At 41.6% G+C, this 14,589-nt stretch overlaps 1 protein-coding gene across 1 annotated transcript in view; it reads left to right on the forward strand.

The window, feature by feature from the left end:
* ep300a (EP300 lysine acetyltransferase a) overlaps positions 1–14,589 on the forward strand; it is a 35,190-nt gene that overhangs the window by 4,222 nt on the left and 16,379 nt on the right. The window contains exons 2-18 of the mRNA XM_016675385.1: positions 5–642; positions 4,685–4,858; positions 4,992–5,313; positions 6,131–6,244; positions 6,571–6,801; positions 7,664–7,769; positions 7,877–8,002; positions 8,557–8,674; positions 8,811–8,946; positions 9,167–9,238; positions 9,356–9,441; positions 9,581–9,733; positions 10,504–10,998; positions 11,328–11,715; positions 11,802–11,920; positions 12,915–12,978; positions 13,955–14,191. Of these exons, the coding sequence (XP_016530871.1) occupies positions 5–642; positions 4,685–4,858; positions 4,992–5,313; positions 6,131–6,244; positions 6,571–6,801; positions 7,664–7,769; positions 7,877–8,002; positions 8,557–8,674; positions 8,811–8,946; positions 9,167–9,238; positions 9,356–9,441; positions 9,581–9,733; positions 10,504–10,998; positions 11,328–11,715; positions 11,802–11,920; positions 12,915–12,978; positions 13,955–14,191 (3,579 nt within the window). The remainder of the gene's footprint in view (positions 1–4; positions 643–4,684; positions 4,859–4,991; positions 5,314–6,130; positions 6,245–6,570; positions 6,802–7,663; positions 7,770–7,876; positions 8,003–8,556; positions 8,675–8,810; positions 8,947–9,166; positions 9,239–9,355; positions 9,442–9,580; positions 9,734–10,503; positions 10,999–11,327; positions 11,716–11,801; positions 11,921–12,914; positions 12,979–13,954; positions 14,192–14,589) is intronic.

Here is a 14,589-nt window from a genome sequence, read left to right on the forward strand (position 1 = left end):
TCAGATTTCGGGACGCTGTTGGACTTGGAGCACGACCTCCCGGATGAGCTGATCATCCCCAGCGAACCGGTTCTGGTCAACGATGGGGACCTGAACCAGCTGAACAGCAGTTTGGGACGAGGCCCCACAGGTGGAACAGCAGGGGGAATGGGGCTGGGCTTCAGCCCCGGTCCAGGGGGGGAACCCGGCGGGATTGGCGGGGGCCAAGACGCAGTGGCCAAGCACAAGCAACTGTCGGAGCTTTTGCGTACAACCACCTCCAGTCAACAAGGACATCCGGGAGCCATGGGCGGCCCCGCGGTGATGGGGCAGCACCTAGCCAACATGAAGGTATCCTCAGGTCAGGGGCCTCAGCAGATGATGGGGGGGCAGCAGCAGCATCTCTCCCAGCAGCAGGCCAACATGATGCAGCAGCCGGGGATGATGGGTAACAGGAGCATGATGGGAGTGCAGCAGAAAGCCAATAACGGCCAGCAGCAGCCGGGCATGATGGGAAGCCAGGTGATGAACGGCTCCCCTAGGATGGGCTTTGGGAACCAGGGGATGGCCAGCAGCGGCAACATGTTGGCCGACACGCTGCAGCAGCAGGGAGCCGCGGGGCCAGGAGCCATGAGGGGCCAACAGCATGGATCCATGAACAAGGTAGGGGCCCTGAGCCTGTTCACATGGAGAGCTGATGGAGTTCAGTCACATCCACCTGAAGATGCTCATGTTACATCTGGAAATCAACACATTACTGTGTTTGGTTAAAGGGAAAAATAAAGTTACTTTTTCAGTTCTAATTAAATTATTAGCTAACGGTGTTGGCAATTTTATAGTTGATCAGCACCAAATATGAACTTATTTAAAGGGTTAGTTTATATAATGTATGTTTTATCATACCTTAACAAAAATAACATTTCTTACCAACAGACATGCTTGGGGGAGGGGGGGAACTAATCAGTCTACAGATAGAAAATGTCTTTATATTAGGAAAACATTAGTCTTACAATATTTAATATGCCATCTAATCAGGTGAGGCTTCAAGGAAGCCTTTTGGATCATTTAAGTTCTTTGCATGAACGCTACATGGGTCTGAAAATTAATCCTCTGATGTACATTTACTATTAAGAGACAGATCTAAAACATCAAGTAGAACGACTGCGTAGTGAGCCTTGCTACAGGAAAATATGTAAGAGGAGCCGCAGTAAAAGTTAATAAAATACCAATAATAATAACAGTGTATTGTATTGCAGGGTTTCCCCCAGAAAACTTGCTAAGCCCGGTGGTGGGGGCGTCGCGGCAGTCCACCGGCGGTCCACCGGCGGTCTACCGTGTTTTTGTATTAAAAGATGTTAAGTTGACAGAAAATATTAAAGTATTACTGTGTAATTATATGTTACAGGAAAACATCTCCAGTGAAATGCTATTTAAACCTGCAACTTGTCTAAAAACAACAAAGTTGCACATCGGGCCCCCAAGAGCTCCAGGGGCCTCATAAATGCTAATATTTTAAAACAGACCACAGATACATAAATGTAACACTTGTTTATTGAGATTATCAATGCTGTTAAACTTTATTCAATTTCAGCATACATAAATTAAAAGATTTTAAATTGTTTAATATTTAAATGCAAGATTTTAAGAAACTGGCAAGTTTACTTTGTAAAACTTCAAAGAACAATATTCATAGTTAGAATGTTTTGTTACCATAGCAACAATCTGATGCTGTGACTTTAATCTTTGAATTTACAAATACAAATTAGTAAACTGCGATTATAACTTATTGCTTTTTAGGCTGGCCAGTTACACTACTCCCTTCTCCCATATTTCACTAAATCTAACACAGAAGCTGTTAGAGGTGGCCCTGCACAATGAGTAAATACGCTGCACTGCGCAGAGATGCGCATCAAACGGGAGTTTTGGCTTTAGTAGCTCTTCCATTTCGTGTCTGTTGAGTTTTAATTGTCACAGAAACTATTCTGGTTGGTCGAGTTCCTGGGACTCGACCGTGCCTGACGGTCACGAGTTTCTCACATCTCGGTGCGGCCGCGCGCATTAACTCTAAGTAGACAGCGCATTTGATATGGTTTGATGCATCGTGTAACCGGAAAAATAATACTAAAAATAATAAAGTAATAGCGTGATGCGTGACTCCGAGGAGAGCGCGAAAGCTCCTCACCGGGCTGAACCTGCATGATGAGGTTAGCGCTGCTCGTTATCCACAAACTCTCCGGCCAACCGGGACCACAGACATAAACTTTACAGGGAAGACAGACACAGAGCCACACGCTGGGCAGCGTGTTGAGATGTAAACGCCGCATATAATTGTTCGTTCACAAAGATAAATCATTCTCACCGCTCCACAATGCCCACCTCTGAATTCGCTACGAGTTATTCCTGTGGTTCACATAGAGCTGCACAACCAGAGCTAACGCGGTGGGTCTTAAACTCTTACCTAGAGTTCTCCAAAGGATCATAATTCCTCACAGTAAGTTGACGTAAATATCCATACAGATCAGCCTGTGTCCAGTTTCAGTGGAAGGAGGCGCGCGAGATCCCGCTGAGGTAAAGCAGCGGCTGCGCGCAAGGCAAAGCGCAGAGGCGCCAGCGGTGTGATTGGTCCGCGCGCTGTCGGGTTTAAATGCATAAACTATAAACCTATCTATTATAAAACTATCCTTTAGGAATAAATCTGCTCTGCTAGTGAAATGCTCAGAGAAACGGAGACGCTTGCAGCCTGTCATTAAAAAAAAAAAGTTATTATTTTTTTTTTCTATTTATTTTCCTCGAAACATAAACAAGTAACACTTAGCCTGGCGGCGAGGCCAGTAAAGCATGGCAGGCCGCCAGGCTTATATTACACTGGGGGAAACCCTGGTATTGTAATGCACCAGTCAGTATTTGTCCAGTGATCAGCTCTGATTGGTGATTAGCGGTCATAAGTAAATGCATCAAAACAAAAATTGCCACCATTCTTAAAACACATTAACCAAGTTTTAAATATTATTTTAAAAACAATTTTTTGGAATAATTATGCAAAACCTTCCAGATGAGATTATTTTATTAAAGAAAGGGTGCTAAATGAAAAAACAAGCATTAAACAATCAATAATTAAAATCTTTAAAAGCACAAATGACAGTTGCTGTTGGACTCGGCATGTTTGTTTTTGTTTTTCTGATTCCAGTCTTTATTTTCAGGTTTCTAATCATTTTAACTTCATAGTAAAATATTTTGAAAAAAATAAATAAATCAGCACGGACACTGGTGGGCCATATCTTTACATATACCACGAACAAAACATCTCATCACAATTTAGTGTCTTGTATTAATAATAATAAATTTTAAATGTTTTTAAACCTCAATGGTTGATTATTTGGTTGAGATTGTTACTTTTATTGTTCTAAGTGTTTTATTTATTGTTGGTTGAGGGCAATAATACGTGTTAAAAACTGGATTAGCTGGAGCCGTGTCAATAGAGGCTTCAAGTCATGTGACTTGGACTCGAGTCACACATTGAATGACTTATTGACTTACCAGAATTGATTTATCAGAATCAATTAGATTTGTTAACAATTACAGACCATGTCTGATTAAATAAGCTTGATCACATATTTCCTGTTCATACGGTTGTTATACATAATTTGAGTTATTTTAATAGTTTGATGTTACTCAAATGCTACTACTGTTGTAGTTGGTTAACATGGTTATAACTTTTGTAGAAATCAGATTTTCTTAAACATTGCCATCATTGATCAATTAATTCATAATTTTCTAAATTTATTGGATGTTTTCATTATTTTGGTTAATATGTACAGTAAAAAGCAACAACATCTCTGAATTTCAAATGATTCTGAAGTTCATTTATTTTTGCTAGTTCTAGGAAACAAAATTACCCCTTTTCAATTCATTGCAAAAAGACTCAATTATTGTTTCTTTGATTAAATTACATAATTGATCAAATAACTTGTTAAAAACCTTAAATGAAAAGTTTAGGACTTGCACTACAATGACTTGGTCCCACCTCTGTTTCTTTAACTGGTGTTTCTAAGCATCTAGTGAAAGCAGTGAAACATTTGTCTCAAAAAAGACTGTCTTTGCAATACATTCACCAAACTATTGTGATTAAAACTTCAAATTCATACTTCCCATGCCCGACACAACTTGTATTTAGCATCTTAAGTGTGTTTGGAGATTTATCCCAAGGAGTCATTTTCCTTTATCCCCAACTGGGCTCATTACAGCTGGAAGACATTTAAGTCTAAATCTTCACTGATGGTTCATATGCAACTTTTGCATTGTGTAGCTGAGTAGAGAGAAGCAGGTTTATTCATTTATAAAGCAGTAATAACACACAATACGCTTTACTGGACTTTAAAGGAAAGATTAGAAAGAAAGTAAAGCATGAAATGGAAGCTGTTTGGATCATTTCTGATTACTTAATTGCAAGATATTGTAACAAGATTCTTCTGTAGCTAAAGTTGTAAGTCTGTGCAATTTTAGTGATGATGACAATGCCAAAAATCCCACATCTTACCAAGTACTTTTGGTCTAGTTTCTTGGTAGACTTGAAATAAGACTTACAAGTAACTTTTCAGCATGGTATAAGTTCTTGTTGAAGTCAATAATTATTTATATTGATAAAAAAGCTCTAGTTCACAGACAGATAATTTCACTCTTTTTCATTTGACGCGTTGTGTTGCAGCCGGGCATGATGGGAAACCCAGGTGGCTCGTTTGGAGGTCCATATCAAGGAGGTCAGGGTCTGGGAGCTGCAGGGCTGGGCCCTCAGCTCCAGAACAAAGGGCCCATGGCCAACAACCTGGGCCAGTTCAATGTGGACAAGAAGACCCAGCCAATGCAAGCAATGGGTGCCATGGTAAGGCATGCACTCAGATTTAATTATGACGAGCCGAACACAGTAATTGTTTTTACCGCTTCTTCAGGATACTTTTTATGACCCACAATTTTTTTCCTCCCCTCTGCTGCTTTCTTTTTTTTGGGCCACTGAGCAGTCGCAGACAGGTGTGGGTGGTCCAACAGGCGCACCGGTGGGAGGAGCACCAGGGATGGTCCCCAGCGCGCAGGCGGGCCTAGCAGGATACAACTCGCAGGCCTCCGCGGCGTCGGCTGCGGCCGGAGCGCCACCCACAGCGGACCCTGAGAAGCGCAAGCTGATCCAGCAGCAGCTGGTCCTCCTGCTTCATGCGCACAAGTGCCAGCGGCGGGAGCAGGCCAACGGAGAGGTCCGGCAGTGCAACCTGCCCCACTGTCGCACCATGAAGAACGTCCTGAACCACATGACCCACTGCCAGTCCGGCAAGTCCTGTCAAGGTAAGTCACAGCGCTGTAAACATGTTACCTTATGTCAGACAGATTTAATATGATGACTGCGCTTCTCTGGAAGTATGTTTGACTCTACTGAAGTTCAGCTCTTATAGCTGCAGTATGTGACTTTTGTGAGGAAAAAAAATCTATTTTTTCCATATTTGGTTAAACTAACATTATATCCTGACAATGTGGTTTGAGACCCCCGAACTACTATTGCTGTCAGAGCCAGGAGGAGGGGCTTAGAGCTGCCAATCAACCTCGTATATGCACTACTAAATGTGCTAATGGCAGAGAAACAACTTGCCATTCCAGGAAATGCTAACTAGTCTTAGCATTCATGGCAGACTCTGCTGTTGGGATTCAGTTTTAGCGTAGCAGAGAGAAAGGTGGGATGGTGTGAGTAGCGTGTGCATGAGCATGATTGACAGTGCTAAGATACTGGGTGCTAATAAATTGGTTCTGATTTCCTTAATATTGGGCGATCGGCTGATTCTGTTTCTGATCTTATCTACGTCTGCAAAGGTCTGAGAATCAGCCGCTTCTCCCTTTTGGTCTGCTGGAGAGGACTGACAGAGAGGTCACGTCTTCACATTAATGGTTTACTGAAATCAGCCTTCTTTTGTCAAATTAGACAGTTTTACACAAAGTATCAGTATTGGTCAAAATCAGTATTGGGCATCTCAGGTTTTGTTAAAGATCGATGATCGGTCAGAAAACTGAAATCAGTGCACAGATAATTTTATACCGTTCTTTATGTGCTCATATTTCATTTTCACATTTCGTTGCTCTGTCTCCCCCCATCCCTCCTTTCCCTTTGCAGTGGCTCACTGTGCGTCCTCCAGACAGATCATCTCCCACTGGAAGAACTGCACACGCCACGACTGTCCTGTTTGTCTGCCACTGAAGAACGCCGGGGACAAGAGGAACCCGCAGTGTGAGTGTCTGTATCTGACCAAACCGACACATCTACTCTGTTTCTTATTTTGTTCCCAAATACTGTACATCTGCTTTCTTTCTATTATTTTATTTGCTTTAACTACTCAAGTAGTTTGTAGAGATTTTAATGCTAGGATTGTCCAGGTTTGCTTGGTAATGGATTAGAACCAACAACCTCATTTTCACCTAATTTGTAAACTCTGCTCCTTTTGAAGCTTTTGTATAGACGTTTTAAATGTATTTGTTGAAATCACTGTTGTTGATACTTTCGAGCAGAGCAAATAAATGATCACTGATCCAATATTATTCTTGCTGTCCTCACAGCTCTGCTTAGTGCAGCAGGTTCAGGACTGGGAAGCTCGCTGGGTTCGGTCCCCGGTGGTCAGCCTAGTACTCCCAACATCAACCCACCCAGCCAGATTGACCCCAGTTCAATAGAGAGAGCCTATGCCGCGCTGGGGCTCACCTACCAGGGAAACCAGATCCAGGGTCAGACCGGTCCACCCAACATGGCCAGCCAAGGTCAGGCCAGCATGAGGCCTCTGAACCCAATGAGTAAGTTAAAGGAAACAAGCTAAGCTAACAGAAAACATTCAAGTAATTCAAGAATAATCTGTTCTCTACCTGGTTACAGGGCTGGGCAATTATCGCATCGTTCATAATTTATCATGATAAATTTATCAGAAGAATTTATATTATGGTTATAATAAATTCCAATTAATGATTTTAAAAAAAATCAAAACTGTCCTTCTTGTCAGTTTTACTATTTTCTCCACTGAAATGAAAACGTTAATAAATATCAGTAAATCTGAAAATAATGTGCGATACATGTCACACTTTTTATGTCACTAAAAAACATGCTGCACCATCATCCTCAAACTACTTCCTGTTATCTTCTTCATGGTTTGCACCAACATCTGGTTGTTGGTCATGTGACTTGCGAAGAAAGTGTTTCTCTCACGGTTTGGAAAATAAACCAATTTTCATACAGCCAATAACACCACCTCACCCTAACGCCAACACGTTTTATGAAAAACTGAAATATTTTCAACATTTCTATTAAGCAAATTAATTTTTGAAATGTCAAATTGTGTAATTATATGTACCATGAAAACACACTTAATGTCACAGTCGTACAGTAACCTAAAAATGAGGAAATAAATACTTGTTATCATCACTTTTATCATTATCGCAATAGTACGGCAAAATATTGCGATAAAACTTTAATTTCGTATTGCCCACCCTGACCTGGTTAATGCCTTATGGCCAAAATCTTCCAGATAATTTAAATGAAACCAAATTATTTATAGCAAAACTGCAGACAAAAGTCACCCAATAAGAGAGCGTTGTATTAGGAAAGAAGCAATGTCATCAGAGTTGTAGAGTTGTATATAAGGCCGATCTCTTATCTGTGTAGGTGTGAATCCGATCGGGGTCAACGGCGGTGTGGGTGGCCCCCCTCAGAGTCAACAAGCCAGTTTACTACAGGACACCATGATGCATCTTAATGTGAATAACCAAAGGTAAGAGATGGCAACACGATGTGGGATGAGCAGTTTGACTTAAAATATCAAGAACTCAGTTTAATGATAGTCTATTTTTATTTATTTATTTTTTTTATTATTTCCAGTTTGATGAATGATGCTGTAGGAGTCGGATCCATGCCCACAGCAGCCCCTCCCTCCGCCACAGGGATAAAGAAAGGCTGGCATGAAGACATTACACAGGACCTCCGGAACCACCTGGTGCACAAGCTGTAAGCGTCACCAGCAAAACACAACACACTTCGACTTGTGTCACCACTTCAAAAAGCCTTTGTGCTTTTATTGTGACAAAATGTAGAAAAACTCAAACATCAACTTATTTTATTAGGATTTCATGTAAATACTCCAAATTAAAGTGACACATCACTGTGGAGTGGATTGGAAATGACGCCTGATTTTCTGAGTTGTTTGGTAAGAAAAATCTGCTAAGTGTGGCATTTATTTGAATTCAACTCCCTGAGTCAACACTTCGTGGAAGTGCCTTTCAGTGTCTCCAGCAGCTCTGCACGCTATAGTTTTATTTCATTTATTCAGTTTTTGCTCTTTTTAGTGTCTGAGTAACTTTCTTTTCAAAGCCTTTCCACAGTTTCTCATCTGGATTCAAGTTTTTACTTTGACTAGGATATTTAAACACATGATTGTGCTGTAATCTAAACGCATCAATTTCCTTCCACATGACAACTATCCACAGCTTTCCAGCAGTCAGTCACAGACTCTGCTGTTCCCTCGTCCCTTAGCCTCTTCCCGTCTACTTGTTCACTCACAGTGTCCAGGCCATCTTTCCGACTCCGGATCCCGCTGCGCTGAAGGACCGTCGGATGGAGAACCTGGTGGCCTACGCCCGGAAAGTAGAGGGAGACATGTACGAGTCAGCCAACAGCAGAGTAAGCTGCTCTCTTTTCAACCTCACTAATTACACAAAAAATATATAAGTGGAATATGCAGAATGTAGTAACGTTTTCAGTCTTCTTCATTGGTGGTTCTGCCATTCTGATTTTTTTGTCTTTTGTTTTTTTCCAGGCTGAGTACTATCACCTTTTGGCGGAAAAGATCTATAAGATCCAGAAGGAGCTGGAGGAGAAAAGACGGACTCGGCTGCAGAAACAGGGCACAGCCGGGCCCGGCATGGGTCAGTCACCAACCGGGCTGCCTCAGAGTAAGTGGACATCTAAATACTCATGCCAGTGCCTAACTTTTTATTTGTGTTTTTATGCGTTGCGTAGAAATCTTGGGTTTGCAGTGTAAATAACTTGTCATCACATCTGTTTTCCTTTTTCTAACTTCTGCAACCTGCGCCTCAGTAAATCAATTCTTCTGCAGTTCTACTTTCTCCCATTGTGCACTTATGGGTGTCGTTGTCTGTCTCCTTTCTGCAGACGGCCCTCTCTCTGATCCATCCATGGTGCGGCCGCCTGGACCCAATCAGATCAACAGGATGCAAAACCCAGGTAGAGAACATCCTCCAAAGATTGTTTTATCTGCTCAGATATGATTTATTTGCACAAAAAGTTCAATTTTTCATGAAACAATTTTTGTTCCTAATATTATGTGGGTGTTTTTGTCAGGTATGAACCAGTTCAATCAGATGGGGATGCCAGCTATGGGTCAGAGGTCAACACCGCCTCTTACTTTGGGATCATCTGGCAACCAGGTCAGCGCTTTGCTCCGTTTTGTTTTAAGCTATAGCTAATAGAGCCATTTATTGTTTCTTGGACAAATCTGCTTCCATAGTGATGACTTTTTAATAAAAGAGAATTTAAAAAAAATGTTTTACACATTTATTCATTTAGCTTGGGATGGTTGGGCCCAGAGTGGGACAGCCCAACGTCAACACAATGCCGACCCAGTATCTGTCCCATGGACAGTTTCCTGGGTCAGGACCTGGAGTTGGAGCACCTCAGCCTGGACTGGCCCAGCCTGGAGCCCAGGGCGGGATGGCACAGGTAGGAAGACTCGCATTCCTTTAATTCTTCCCTGTTGGCCATGTTTGTTTACTCTGAACTCATGTTTGGTCTTGACATTATTGAGAGGTTTTGTGACATTCTCTGTCTGAAATCTGAATGGTGGTGAGTGAAATCAGTTTCACAGGTGTGTTAGTCCTGTCTTGTGGATCAGCACCAAACACTGTACAAGGAAACCTGCAATAGCTAAGATTTTTCTTTTTATCATGTTCATGGTCTCTTAGGTTTTTAAAATCAGACGCTTGAACCAGACCTTAGCTTTTCTCTGAGTATATTCTGAGGATATGACAAACATTTTCAGTAATCTCTTCATTAAATAAAAAAATCATCACCTCTTTCTTTCCCAAAGATGTTTTAGGGAACAAAAAACTTTTGGCAAAAAAAACAAAACAAAAACAGACATATACTATATGTAGTTCATTTTTTTAGCAAGACTTTTCTGTCAGGCAAAATTTTGAGTCGCATTCAGACATCTTCATTCTGTTCTCTTACTTGAGCCGACTGAGGCTATCGCTAGTTAGCTTTTTTGCGTCCATAATGAGTGCAGATTATTGGCATACTTGTCTTTGCCATTGGCTCATTTCTGTTGCCAGCTCATATGACGCTCCATTGACACCATAGTATAAAATATGTTATTTTCTTTTGTACATTACAGCTTTACATTTAAATTTCATTCATCGTGGTCTTAAAAAAAATCTTAAAAAGTTTTAAATTTGAGTTGGTGAACCTTGTCCTCCTCCTTCTCCCTGTAGGCCCAGATGGGAACTCCTCCGTCTCTCTCCGTGGCCAGTCCTCTGGCACAGCCCGGTTCAGTGGGCGGTCCTAGTGGGGTCCCCAATGTGGGGCCCATGGGTCCCCAGAGCGTGGGAGGCGGCGGTCCCAACGCATCTCTTGGCACCCCCGCGTCATCAATCACCTCATCTAACTCCAACCAGCAAGCCAACTCCATCCCTCACCTGGGACCCATGCGTGGCAGCTCCCCCTCCCCGGCACATAGTCGCTCCCCCACGCCCCACCAGACGCCTCCCAGACTAGCGGGCTCCCAGACACCGCAGCCACACACCCCCAACGCTCCTCAGCTGGCAGGGCCCCCACTGGGCCTTCAGCAGAATCAGCTCAGCCAGGGCCCTGGCTCCAACAAGCCCCTCCAGCAGCAACACATGGGGCCCTCAGGTTCAACCACTCCATCTCATCCCGGACTAGCCCCCAGCTCCACGCCGCACGCCGCTCAGCTGCCCCGCACTCCGGTTAGTTAGCACTGCAGCTCCTCCTGTTCTAAAGGAAATAATTTGATCTTATTAGTTTATGTTTTATTTGGAAGACGTTTCTCTTTTTATTTCAAGTATAAATCTATTCAGTCCAATCATAAAGCAGGGCTGGGTCATTAATCAATTTCATTGAGTTTTTTTGGCTTTTATAGATTGAATTTTTGGAAAATCAGGATTTGTTTTTCACAAATATGAAAAAAAATCTGGTTTCTGTAGTTGAGTCTTGGGGAAAAATAGTCCACTTTTTGTAAATATTTTCTGTTAATTTAATACAATTAACTGGAGTTTGTCTGTAATGGTCCCTGCAGCTGTCCCAGAAGGGCTCGTTCCCAGCAGACAGCCAGGCCATGACGCCGGCCTCCGTCGGCAGTCTGGAAGCCGCGTCCCAGCAGCCGCCGCTGGACGCCTCCGCCACCAAGATGGAGCCCAAGGCGGAGGTGAAGCACGAGGACGAGGAGGAGGAGAGTGACACGGGCAGTTGTTCCAAAGGGGGGAAGCTGAGCAACCACAAAGCGGAGGAAAAACCCGTCAAACTAGAACCTAAGAAGGAGGAGTGTTCCGGAGACGGAGGGAAAGGAGTCCCCATGGACACGTCCACGCCGTCAGCGGCCATGAAGACCGAAGAGAAGAAGCCAGAGGTGAAAGAGGAGGAGAGTTCAGAGGCAGCTGCTCCACAGGCTCCTGTGAAGAAGAAGAGTAAGGCGTTGTTTTACAGAGCTGAAAATACTACGTCAGACTAGTTGAGTTAAATTTAACTTTTTTCCCTCTCCATAATTTCATAGTCTTCAAACCGGAGGAGCTTCGTCAGGCCCTCATGCCCACACTGGAGTCTCTCTACCGACAAGACCCAGAATCCCTCCCGTTCAGAATGCCTGTGGACCCAAAGCTGCTCTGCATACCTGTACGTATTCTGAGTCAGAACGATGTCCTCAACCCGTTCTCTCTCATAGGTACCATAATTACCAGTTCCATGTTCTTACTATAGCTGGGTTTCCTCTAGAGGTGGGCAGATCCATCCGAAATATCAATGACATCAATACCAAGTTGGTATCAGTATTAGCACTAGCATGCTAAGATAAAGTTCCACCTTGAAATTTTATTTGGGCTTTGTATTCTCAACTCTACCTCAGAAATAATTTTGTTTTGGCTTTCTCACATGATAATTTTTCCACTTTGTTTAGGAAAAATGCAAAAAAAAAAATCATGTTATGTGATTCAATTATCTTGTAGATACATATATAAACTTTGTCCAAATTATGTCCCATGTTTGAACAAAATAATTCAAAGAAAAAAAAGAAACAACAAAAACGGCAGTAGTTTGATTATATATCAAAATCAAACTTGAATAAAAAGTATTGATATCAGCAATACAGGCCCTGTATTTACTTGGTATTGGATTGATATCTAAATATGCAGTATTGCACACTTTTTCTTTCCCCCAGTAACCACACAGCTGCACTAATTGGAATCACAGGAATTAATTTGCTTAATAGAAACACAGCAGTTTCGAAAAGAGTCAAAAGTTTTGGCGCTATCATGAGGTGAGTTGTTTTTTGGCTGTATCAAAATGAGTGTCTTTCACGAAGCTACAATAGAAACACATTTTTTGCATCACAAGTCAAAAACCAGATTTCACTGCTGGTGAAGAAGACAGAACAATAATAAGTAGTTGGAGGATCATGTTTCTTAATGACTTATCACATGAACAAATTTATTCACATGTGATTTTAATTGTGTTTCTTATTTAAAGGAAACACAGTGGTTGAGAAATTGTGTATTTTTGTAATTAGTGGAATATCGACAAAGTTTTGCAAATGTTTGTAATGGAAACAAAGTTTCTGTCTGGACTGTGTCAGCATGTGTCTAATGACATTTCCTCTGAAACATTTGGACAGGACTACTTTGACATAGTGAAGAACCCGATGGACCTGTCGACTATCAAGAGAAAGTTAGACACAGGTGAGTGTCTGTCTGCTGGAATACACACTTTATCATACTTACCTTATCAGAGGATTTCTACACCTGTAACCACAAATTTCACTATATTTATTTTCCAAATTCCATTTCCTCCCTCCCCCCCAATTCCATTTTTTCCACTTGAATTTTTCAGAATTCCTTTTTTTTTTTTTTTTTTACAATTTTGCCATATTTACTAGCCCAAAGAGTATTTGATTACAGAATGAATAGAAAAAAAGATGGAACATAACGATGGGAAGAGGTCAACATTTCCTGCTATTTTGTATCACAAATGAAACAAACTGCTGTGGTTTTACAAGCTGTTAAAAAGTTTCCCCTTCATTTTTTTCTATTTTGATCATTATGAGCAAAGCTAAGAATCTTGTTCTTAAAGTAAGAGAATATCCCTTATTAAAATGCTTTAGAGTTGATCAGAATACTAAAAAAAACAAAAACTAAATAGTAAAAGCTCATGCACACTTCCCTAAAGAAAAGGACCTTTTGTTCATTTTTATTTCTTCCATCTCCAGTGAAGTGATGACTGCCAACGTTTTGGCTTAGCTTTCATGTTCGTCCCCACTGAACATGAAAATTGTGGATTCCATGTTGTTTGTTAAATTCTGTCTGCGCTTTCTGCACCGCGGAAATTATATGTCTCTCCATATTACTTGGATTTGAAGTGATAAACCGATGCAAGGCAACTTAGACCAGTGAAGTAAGAACTTTCACCCCCCTGTGCTGTGGTACCCCTAAATAAAGTTTCGTGTAGTCAAATGTTGGTCAGTAAACGGAGCTCAGTATGTCCTATCAAGTGACAGCAAAACTTCAAACCAACGAGTGATCCCCTCCTTTTATATTTTAATGTAAAGTTCTTCTACTTATCAGAGTCATTTAAAACTCTGGATCTATCAGTGATCACGCACTAACTGACCAGCCGGGGTTTTGCTCCGTCTTCGTGGCGTTTGTGTCGTCGATGCAGGTCAGTACCAGGACCCGTGGCAGTACGTGGACGACATCTGGCTGATGTTTAACAACGCCTGGCTGTACAATCGCAAAACGTCCCGTGTTTACAAGTATTGCTCCAAGCTGGCCGAGGTGTTCGAGCAGGAGATTGACCCCGTCATGCAGGGCCTGGGCTACTGCTGCGGCAGGAAGGTGTGTAGGCACACACTTCTTCTTTCAGCAGAAAATATTGCAAAGTATTTCTTTTATCAAACATACTTTTTGTTTTCTCTTTGATTCCATAGATAATAAGGTTAATAAAATGACTTTTACTTAGAAAAAGGTTTTGGAGAACGAAAACCTTCTTTTTATTAATTGGTTATACTTGGATTGATATTGCAAATAAAAATGTGGGACCCAAATTCTGTTTTTATTGCTGAGAATAAGCTGAATTTATTCTTTTATGTTTTGTTCAAGCCGAAAATAATTTTCAAACTGGAAGCTTTCCTTTCAATAAACTGCAAAATCCTTTTAAAGGTTTGGGTCTACAGTGATTTAAACAATACAAGACAAACAACAACAACAAAAAAACAGAATTCTTTACTTGTTTCTTTAAAATTGTTGTGTGGCTCGGTTTGTTTTTGGGCAAGAAAAAAAAAAAAAAAAAAAAAA

This window comes from Poecilia formosa, unplaced genomic scaffold (assembly GCF_000485575.1).
Source record: "Poecilia formosa unplaced genomic scaffold, Poecilia_formosa-5.1.2 Scaffold4, whole genome shotgun sequence".
Lineage (NCBI taxonomy): Eukaryota > Metazoa > Chordata > Actinopteri > Cyprinodontiformes > Poeciliidae > Poecilia > Poecilia formosa.